The sequence below is a fragment of the Uranotaenia lowii genome, chromosome 2 (genome assembly GCF_029784155.1).
Source record: "Uranotaenia lowii strain MFRU-FL chromosome 2, ASM2978415v1, whole genome shotgun sequence".
Lineage (NCBI taxonomy): Eukaryota > Metazoa > Arthropoda > Insecta > Diptera > Culicidae > Uranotaenia > Uranotaenia lowii.
In genome coordinates this window covers 51,767,910-51,778,782 of record NC_073692.1, presented here as the reverse complement: position 1 = coordinate 51,778,782, position 10,873 = coordinate 51,767,910, and the positions used below count along the sequence as shown (strand labels likewise).

The 10,873-nt window shown below is 30.4% G+C and overlaps 1 protein-coding gene across 1 annotated transcript in view; it reads right to left on the bottom strand.

Moving 5' to 3' along the window:
• Window positions 1-2,478: 2,478 nt before the first annotated feature.
• The window catches only part of LOC129741388 (uncharacterized), a 65,898-nt gene continuing 57,503 nt past the window's right edge, over window positions 2,479-10,873 (bottom strand). The window contains exons 4-6 of the mRNA XM_055733113.1: window positions 3,724-3,918; window positions 3,027-3,363; window positions 2,479-2,583 (exon numbers count right to left, since the gene is read on the bottom strand). Coding sequence (XP_055589088.1) covers window positions 2,479-2,583; window positions 3,027-3,363; window positions 3,724-3,918 — 637 coding nt within the window. The remainder of the gene's footprint in view (window positions 2,584-3,026; window positions 3,364-3,723; window positions 3,919-10,873) is intronic.

Sequence of the window (10,873 nt, the reverse complement as noted above, 5' to 3'; positions counted from 1 at the left end):
TGCTTTTGTTGTATGTAAAGCTTGGTTTTTTTAGAAATGGGACACTTTCTTTTGCTGATAGCTCATTTCTTAGCTATTGGATATTCAAAATTTTGACAGCATTTTTTGCCAGTACTTTTCAACCTATTTTTCTCAAAATTTAAAATTAACGAGTTTTTGTGATATTAACGATGCAAGAGTAAATGAAAATATTTATTTTGCACAGTTTCTTTCAAAATCCATCATTATTGAATTGACTGCTGACAAACTGTTGATTATTAACAAAACAGCTGTGTGTGAGGGTTGGAAATGCATGCACACACTGTTGAAAATGTCCACGAAGTTCAAATCAAGCATTGGAGAGGTGCACATGATCGATACAGTTAAGAGTCATCAGAGAAGTCTCATACCAGAATTTTTAATTTCAAATAGGTGAAAAACTAAGTGTAGATCGCTGAAATGTCCCAAAAAATTTTTTCCGGTAAGCTGAAAGTGTTGCCTAGTTATGAGTCATTTAAGGGGGGGGTAGGGTCTAACACTTTAAAAAAATCGATTTTTTTATTTTTTTTATTTTCTTATTGTAAAACATTTCAAGAATGTTGTGTCAAATTTTCAAGTCAATTGAAGCAAAACTGTAGAAATTATAGGCCCTTATCTCCTCCTTTCTAATACTGCAAGAAAGAAAGAGCAGAAACTTTAAACGCGTTTTTCTCGAAAGTACATTTTTAAAGTCCGTGGACATCGTCATTTGAAAACTACTTATCCGATTCTTTTCAAATTTGGAACATATTTTCTACATATAAAATACCAGACCCCAACGTTTTTCTTTTTTGTTTTTTTTTACTTTGGGGAGATTTTACAGGTGAAAAATGGCAGATTTTTTCGTGAAAAATCGTAGTTCTTATTTCAAACAGCCACAAAAATTTCATAAAAATTTTTTTAAGTTAAATAAAAACGTTGGGGTCCAGAAAAACATCTATTAAAAATATTTTGCTCTGATTTTTTGACTTCAGATGATTCTGTGCTGAGATACAGTGTCCACCGCAAATCCTGTTTTTTAAAAGGCATCCTCGAAAATGCTCCGTCACCGGCTCATTTTTCAATATTTTTCTACGAATAAATTACTAAATGTTCTTTTAACAATGTTTTATATAATGCAAAAAATATGAATACATTTGTTTGAAATAGAGCTCTAGAAAAAAAATCGTGAAAATAGTGTTTTTTTAATACCCGTTAGACCCTACCCCCCCCTTAAAGCTAACCTCAAACAACAATTTTTTACTAGTTCCTTAACTCGTAAGCTGTACAGCCGATACCGAGACAATGAGACAAGTGATTTCTGATGGATGACAAAACTTATGAAAGCCCCTATTTCAAACAATTTTCAGCGGTTGAATCCTATAACGTTTCTGCTCATAGAAAGGTCCCTGACAGGTTAAAGTATGTATTTGATGGTTGTTTATAAAGAATGTAATGATTTACTAAAGATCTGCTTCTGCGGGAAACAACAACAATTTTCAAAACGAAAACTTTAGTTTTCGCTTTTTTGAAAAGCCCAAAAAAGAGTAATCTTGTATGTACTCTTCGCAATCTACGATCAATTCTAACTGATAATACTTTAAGTTCAATCTCATGATGGTTTTGCTTCATTTTTCGCAGATTTTGCCAGCAGACAATTCAGTAAACACACTTTTAAGTGGCTCAAAAATTTTGTTAATTTTGAAAGAAGTGTATCCACTTAATTGCCCTCAGTTTCTTTTAAAAGAGAAGTATTGGGCCGAAAAGTAGCAAAAATTGAAGGAAAAGAATGCATCCACTCAAAATACTGGTTAGACGAAGTTTGAAATTATTTATTTGTAAAAACATCAACGGATCACATGTTGATCCTAATGATAACTTAATAAAATAATGAGTTAAAAACTAGTTAAATCTACAAAGTTCTCGAAACCATTAAAATTTTTCTTCGGAAAGTAGCCCTTGAAGCGTCGAAGTCGAAGTACTCGGCGAAGCGGTTAAAAGTTCTCAAAATACCAATTAGAGCGCTGTTGGCTCCGTAGTTATTCAGCCGGATGGGAACATAGAGCTGTAGATTTTGGTTCCTTAATCCCCGGGAGAGGAATAGCCTCCAGCAGCATGGGAGCGTCAATCCTCGACGCAAGGAGATCCGCTACGACTAGAGCACGTTAAGCATTACGACGAATTTGAAGCGTGTCTAAATCAATTAGGCGGCAACGGTTTTCGTAACTGGGTAAACGAAACGGATCTAACCAGATCAAATGTCGCAGGGCATACCGTATGAAACGCCGCTGGATAGCCTCTATTCGTTCAGCTCCGTTCTGGTAAAATGGGCACCAAACTGCAGATGCATATTCAAGCGTTGAGCGTACTATGCTGCAATACAAACTTTTTAGGCAGTACACATCTTTAAACTCCTTCGTTACGCCAAATAAGAAGCCAAGAATTCTAGACGCTTTATCGACGATGTAATTCGTATGAGTCTTAAACTCCAGCCGATGGTCTAGGCAAAACGCCCATATCGTTGATGTGGTCCACCCGGGCGATGGTTTCGTTCCCAAGAGTGTACTCTGCGTGAAGAGGGTTCCGCTTGCGAGAAAAAGAAATGACCGTACATTTGCTGTGGTTCAGAGGCAAGCAGTTGGTGTCACACCAGTGAGCGAAGGTGTTGAACTGCCTTTGCAAGAGATCGATATCGTCTTGGCCATTGATGGTGTGGAAAAGTTTGAGGTCGTCGGCATACGCATGTTTTGGGCTCGAGGAAGAATGACCTTAATGGGTTAAACTCCTATCAAAAAGAAAAAAAAAATGTTTTGGGCCGTCCAATAGAGTGAGAACATCGTTAAAGTAGATGACAAAAATTATCGGTCCCAAGTGGCTTCCCTGGGGCACACCTGAACAAGCGGAGAATTGTCTTGAAAAGTAATTTCCACTGATAACTTTCGTCCCGTTAAATAGCTTCGAAACCAGTCCAGTAGAGATCCACAGAATCCTAAGCGTTCGAGTTTAGCAATAGCAATTTCGTGATTTACTTTATCGAAAGCAGTAGACAGATCAGTATAGATGGCGTCAGTTTGTGACTTCATGGTGAAGCTATCTTGCGCGAACGATGTAAAAGTCAGCAAATTTGTTGTCGTGGATCGTTTCGGCAGAAATCCGTGCTGATCGTTGGAAAAGTATTGTTTTGAGGACGAGAAAATCGGATCTAGAACAACCAATTCGAACAGTTTGGCTATCGAACAAAGAGCTGATATTCCGCGGTAGTTGTTCACATCTTTCTTATTTCCATTTTTGTGAACAGGGAACATGTAAGCTTCTTTCCAGAGCGAGGGAAAGGTTGCGAAGTCCAGCGAAGCTCGAAAAATATGTCTGATGGGAGTCAGCAAATGTTGCATGAAACGTTTCAAGAAGATAGCTGGTATCCCGTCCGGACCCTCAGATGATGAATTTTTAAGCTTTGCTGTCGCCCTTAAAATGGCTGCGTCATCGAAGGCAATACCGTTTAAGGAAGAGTCTAGAGGTGTGATATTTCTTACAGCCATATCCAGTTGCTCTGAGGAAATGGACCCAGTTGTGAAAACGCTAGAAAATTTCTCAACAAAGAGGTTGCATATTTTAAGATCGGTGTTCGCTGTGTGGCCGTTCAAAAACATTCGAGACGGAAGCCCAGATTCTTTCCGCTGATTTTAACGTACTTCCAGAAAGATCTCGGGTTGGTCTTAAAATTACGCTGTAGTCGGTGGAGATAGTTCTGTCTGGTAGCAACGCCTACTGCTTTTTTTGTACGCCGTGTTCAGCATGCGGTATTCTTCCTTTGTGCAGAGGGACTTGTGCTTGCTGAAGTTTCGAAGAGCACGGTTTTTTGCCGTCATCAGTTGTCGCAGTTGATTAGTGACCCAGGGAGCTCGTGGGTTGGAGGGTAAGCTACGTTTCGGAACATGGCGGTTAATTATATAGTTCAGTATATTTGAAAAAGTCGCAGCGGCTGCATCGGGATTAGACATATCGAGCTCGTTCTCCCATTAGATAGAGTCCAGGACGAGTGAGATAGCTTCGTAGTCGACGTTTTTGAAGTCCTGGTAGAAGGGAGCAGTTTCCCCTATAGGAGCGTTAACTCTAGTGACACCGAGTGAGACCACTAAAGCGTGGTGATGGGAAACAACTTTAACAAGAGGAGCAGGAGCTAAATCAATTGTCGGATTCCTGAAGCCTTCTTTTATGAAGCAGAGGTCTAACATACGGCCGTTTTCGTTTTCAAAGCTGTTGATCTGGCGATCTATTTTATCTAGTTTAATTGAGAAAAACTAATCAATATAATGACTTAAAAAAGTGTGCGCTTGTTAATAAGAGATACTAAGAATAAAGTTAAAATATTTCTTACAAAAAAGATAAATATTCTTTTTTCAATTTTTTTTTTATGAATTATCATAAGATTACCTTTTCCCTTCATAGAAAGTATTTCGATTAAACGAATGGTTTTTGAGATACACGCATTGTAACTGTCCCATTTCTTAATGAACTGAACTTAATGTATGTAGGTACTAAAGATAATCTACTATGAGAGCACGGATTCACCGCAGTTTCGCCAACGTATGCACTGAACTGCATGCTTGAGATTATTAGTTCGGCAAATCTGCAATGCAAAACACCAAATAACCGACACCATGGCTTCGTGTGACCTGTTATGGAATGAATGTATGTATACGTGTGTATGTGTCAGGGCCGTAGGAAGAACCGCCTCGTGCGGGGGGTTTTGGTGACTATTATTTTTCTATCATATTCTCGCTCTAACAAAGCATGAATAAAAAAAAAAATTAAGAAATTTTCAAGTACTTTTAGATTATTCATTTGCAAGTTCTTATACAGCCTTTAGTAAAAAATCAGGGAGCATACTCTCATCGATGATAAAATCTTTGAACTTAGTCAAGCAAGAGTGTGGTGAATTTGGTAGGGTTGGTTTAAGTTTGAATTTGTTCTATGCTCAAATCAAATAAGGATGTACGAGATTCTTATGAAAATTCAAAAATTTTCAACATAATTGGGAATGAATCAAATTTTTCTAAAGTAAAAGCAAGAGATTAAAATTATGTGGCAAAAATCTGACTCTTACAATCTGGATTTCCAAATTTCGGCGTTTTTTTAACGTGAAGAATACATGTTTCTTTAACAATAAGTTTTTTCCAATAAAATCAATTCCATTATTTAAATTCTGTGGATCAATTAAAAAAAATTGTCTGAAATTATTCTTTATGTTTGTGATTTGACAATTTTGAATCCTAATTCCAGATCAGCATTTTAAATATCAGCTAAGGAGTGAATTTTATCTCGTGAATCTTTAAATATAACTCTGATGTTTTAGGTTTGAATCTGAATTCATTTTTTCAACTATTCATTTTCAATTCAATCTGGGAATCTGATTTAAAATAATAGAAATGAGATTTTAATTCTGGATCGTCATTTTGAAGCTTTGTTATGTTTGAATGCTTCCGGAGAATGAAGTTTAAGAATTTTGAATGTGAACATGAAACTCAGGATGGTTTCGTGTGTGTATCATACATATTCGGAAAATTATTATTACAATAATAAAAGCATAGGAGTTTCAAAATTCATAATTTAAATTTTTAATGAAATGCAAAACCGAATTTGAACCAGGATTTCAAAACGGCTGTTTATTTCTTATTTCTAATGATGATTCGAATCAAAAATCAAAAATCTTGAACTGGATGCAAAATTCCAAATATTAAAAAGGAAATTATTTTTTTTATTCTAATAATATGGAACCAGAATTTCCGAAATGAGTTAAATCTCATTTAAAGTTCTACATTCAAAACTGAATTTCAATCAATAAGTGCGAAAATTTCAAACTACTGTGTCAGAATTTTGAATCTGGGATTAGTTTTCGGGGTTTTTTCTTCAGTTCTGAGCTTCCCGCTTCTCAAAAACAAAAAAAAACTGTCACGGTAGCTCTATTTAACGGTTTTCCAACTTCAATAAGCGATTAAATTATAATTTTTAACTGAACCTTAACAACCTAGTATATTCAAGATGTCAAATTCAAAAACTTCCCCGTGCCGTGACTCGCTAACAAGAAAAGCTGCTTTTTTATAATCAATAAGAAAATAAAAAATAAGCAAAACCATAAAGAGAAAATGGTCAATGTTTGTTTGGTTAATTTATGAGAATTTTAGAAAGCAGTTATAATAAGAAAAAAAAATTAATTCACTATTTGAATCCTATCGCATTTTTTTTTAAACAGTGGTAATTGAAATAAACTGAAAAGATTTGGTTTTATCAGAAATTCTGTGCTAAGAGTATGAATATAATGAACAGATTTTTTCAACTTAAACTCATTTTCATACAATAGCAAATTACATGTTAATTGATGTAATTTTTGTCATTTTTCATAATTATAATTGTTAACATTTATGGAATTTTTGTCTCATTTTTGACTCACTTTTGTCTCAATTTTGTCTCATTTTTGTCTCATTTTTGTCTAATTTTTGTCTAATTTTAGTCTCATTTTAGTCTCATTTTAGTCTCATTTTAGTCTCATTTTTGTCTCATTTTTGTCTCATTTTTGTCTCATTTTTGTCTCATTTTTGTCTCATTTTTGTCTCATTTTTGTCTCATTTTTGTCTCATTTTTGTCTCATTTTTGTCTCATTTTTGTCTCATTTTTGTCTCATTTTTGTCTCATTTTTTTCTCATTTTTGTCTCATTTTTGTCTCATTATAGTCTCATTTTTGTCTCATTAAAGTCTCATTTTTGTCTCATTTTTGTCTCATTTTTGTCTCATTTTTGTCTCATTTTTGTCTCATTTTTGTCTCATTTTTGTCTAATTTTTGTCTCATTTTTGTCTCATTTTTGTCTCATTTTTGTCTCATTTTTGTCTCATTTTTGTCTCATTTTTGTCTCATCTTTTTCTCATTTTTTTCTCATTTTTTTCTCATTTTTTTCTCAATTTTGTCTCATTTTTGTCATTTTTGTCATTTTTGTCATTTTTGTCATTTTTGTCATTTTTGTCATTTTTGTCATTTTTGTCATTTTTGTCATTTTTGTCATTTTTGTCATTTTTGTCATTTTTGTCATTTTTGTCATTTTTGTCATTTCTGTCATTTTTGTCATTTCTGTCATTTCTGTCATTTTTGTCATTTTTGTCATTTTTGTCATTTTTGTCATTTTTGTCATTTTTGTCATTTTTGTCATTTTTGTCATTTTTGTCATTTTTGTCATTTTTGTCATTTTTGTCATTTTTGTCATTTTTGTCATTTTTGTCATTTTTGTCATTTTTGTCATTTTTGTCATTTTTGTCATTTTTGTCATTTTTGTCATTTTTGTCATTTTTGTCATTTTTGTCATTTTTGTCATTTTTGTCATTTTTGTCATTTTTGTCATTTTTGTCATTTTTGTCATTTTTGTCATTTTTGTCATTTTTGTCATTTTTGTCATTTTTGTCATTTTTGTCATTTTTGTCATTTTTGTCATTTTTGTCATTTTTGTCATTTTTGTCATTTTTGTCATTTTTGTCATTTTTGTCATTTTTGTCATTTTTGTCATTTTTGTCATTTTTGTCATTTTTGTCATTTTTGTCATTTTTGTCATTTTTGTCATTTTTGTCATTTTTGTCATTTTTGTCATTTTTGTCATTTTTGTCATTTTTGTCATTTTTGTCATTTTTGTCATTTTTGTCATTTTTGTCATTTTTGTCATTTTTGTCATTTTTGTCATTTTTGTCATTTTTGTCATTTTTGTCATTTTTGTCATTTTTGTCATTTTTGTCATTTTTGTCATTTTTGTCATTTTTGTCATTTTTGTCATTTTTGTCATTTTTGTCATTTTTGTCATTTTTGTCATTTTTGTCATTTTTGTCTCATTTTTGTCAAATTTTTGTCTCATTTTTGTCTCATTTTTGTCTCATTTTTGTCTCATTTTTGTCTCATTTTTGTCTCATCTTTTTCTCATTTTTTTCTCATTTTTTTCTCATTTTTTTCTCATTTTTTTCTCATTTTTTTCTCATTTTTTTCTCATTTTTTTCTCATTTTTGTCTCATTTTTGTCATTTTTGTCATTTTTGCCATTTTTGTCATTTTTGTCATTTTTGTCGTTTTTGTCATTTTTGTCATTTTTGTCATTTTTATCATTTTTGTCATTTTTGTCATTTTTGTCATTTTTGTCATTTTTGGCATTTTTGTCATTTTTGTCATTTTTGTCATTTTTGTCATTTTTGTCATTTTTGTCATTTTTGTCATTTTTGTCATTTTTGTCATTTTTGTCATTTTTGTCATTTTTGTCATTTTTGTCATTTTTGTCATTTTTGTCATTTTTGTCATTTTTGTCATTTTTGTCATTTTTGCCATTTTTGTCATTTTTGTCATTTTTGTCATTTTTGTCATTTTTGTCATTTTTGTCATATTGGTCATTTTTGTCATTTTTGTCATTTTTGTCATTTTTGTCATTTTTGTCATTTTTGTCATTTTTGTCATTTTTGTCATTTTTGTCATTTTTGTCATTTTTGTCATTTTTGTCATTTTTGTCATTTTTGTCATTTTTGTCATTTTTGTCATTTTTGTCATTTTTGTCATTTTTGTCATTTTTGTCATTTTTGTCATTTTTGTCATTTTTGTCATTTTTGTCATTTTTGTCATTTTTGTCATTTTTGTCATTTTTGTCATTTTTGTCATTTTTGTCATTTTTGTCATTTTTGTCATTTTTGTCATTTTTGTCATTTTTGTCATTTTTGTCATTTTTGTCATTTTTGTCATTTTTGTCATTTTTGTCATTTTTGTCATTTTTGTCATTTTTGTCATTTTTGTCATTTTTGTCATTTTTGTCATTTTTGTCATTTTTGTCATTTTTGTCATTTTTGTCATTTTTGTCATTTTTGTCATTTTTGTCATTTTTGTCATTTTTGTCATTTTTGTCATTTTTGTCATTTTTGTCATTTTTGTCATTTTTGTCATTTTTGTCATTTTTGTCATTTTTGTCATTTTTGTCATTTTTGTCATTTTTGTCATTTTTGTCATTTTTGTCATTTTTGTCATTTTTGTCATTTTTGTCATTTTTGTCATTTTTGTCATTTTTGTCATTTTTGTCATTTTTGTCATTTTTGTCATTTTTGTCATTTTTGTCATTTTTGTCATTTTTGTCATTTTTGTCATTTTTGTCATTTTTGTCATTTTTGTCATTTTTGTCATTTTTGTCATTTTTGTCATTTTTGTCATTTTTGTCATTTTTGTCATTTTTGTCATTTTTGTCATTTTTGTCATTTTTGTCATTTTTGTCATTTTTGTCATTTTTGTCATTTTTGTCATTTTTGTCATTTTTGTCATTTTTGTCATTTTTGTCATTTTTGTCATTTTTGTCTTTTTTGTCATTTTTGTCATTTTTGTCATTTTTGACATTTTTGTCATTTTTGTCATTTTTGTCATTTTTGTCATTTTTGTCATTTTTGTCATTTTTGTCATTTTTGTCATTTTTGTCATTTTTGTCATTTTTGTCATTTTTGTCATTTTTGTCATTTTTGTCATTTTTGTCATTTTTGTCATTTTTGTCATTTTTGTCATTTTTGTCATTTTTGTCATTTTTGTCATTTTTGTCATTTTTGTCATTTTTGTCATTTTTGTCATTTTTGTCATTTTTGTCATTTTTGTCATTTTTGTCATTTTTGTCATTTTTGTCATTTTTGTCATTTTTGTCATTTTTGTCATTTTTGTCATTTTTGTCATTTTTGTCATTTTTGTCATTTTTGTCATTTTTGTCATTTTTGTCATTTTTGTCATTTTTGTCATTTTTGTCATTTTTGTCATTTTTGTCATTTTTGTCATTTTTGTCATTTTTGTCATTTTTGTCATTTTTGTCATTTTTGTCATTTTTGTCATTTTTGTCATTTTTGTCATTTTTGTCATTTTTGTCATTTTTGTCATTTTTGTCATTTTTGTCATTTTTGTCATTTTTGTCATTTTTGTCATTTTTGTCATTTTTGTCATTTTTGTCATTTTTGTCATTTTTGTCATTTTTGTCATTTTTGTCATTTTTGTCATTTTTGTCATTTTTGTCATTTTTGTCATTTTTGTCATTTTTGTCATTTTTGTCATTTTTGTCATTTTTGTCATTTTTGTCATTTTTGTCATTTTTGTCATTTTTGTCATTTTTGTCATTTTTGTCATTTTTGTCATTTTTGTCATTTTTGTCATTTTTGTCATTTTTGTCATTTTTGTCATTTTTGTCATTTTTGTCATTTTTGTCATTTTTGTCATTTTTGTCATTTTTGTCATTTTTGTCATTTTTGTCATTTTTGTCATTTTTGTCATTTTTGTCATTTTTGTCATTTTTGTCATTTTTGTCATTTTTGTCATTTTTGTCATTTTTGTCATTTTTGTCATTTTTGTCATTTTTGTCATTTTTGTCATTTTTGTCATTTTTGTCATTTTTGTCATTTTTGTCATTTTTGTCATTTTTGTCATTTTTGTCATTTTTGTCATTTTTGTCATTTTTGTCATTTTTGTCATTTTTGTCATTTTTGTCATTTTTGTCATTTTTGTCATTTTTGTCATTTTTGTCATTTTTGTCATTTTTGTCATTTTTGTCATTTTTGTCATTTTTGTCATTTTTGTCATTTTTGTCATTTTTGTCATTTTTGTCATTTTTGTCATTTTTGTCATTTTTGTCATTTTTGTCATTTTTGTCATTTTTGTCATTTTTGTCATTTTTGTCATTTTTGTCATTTTTGTCATTTTTGTCATTTTTGTCATTTTTGTCATTTTTGTCATTTTTGTCATTTTTGTCATTTTTGTCATTTTTGTCATTTTTGTCATTTTTGTCATTTTTGTCATTTTTGTCATTTTTGTCATTTTTGTCATTTTTGTCATTTTTGTCATTTTT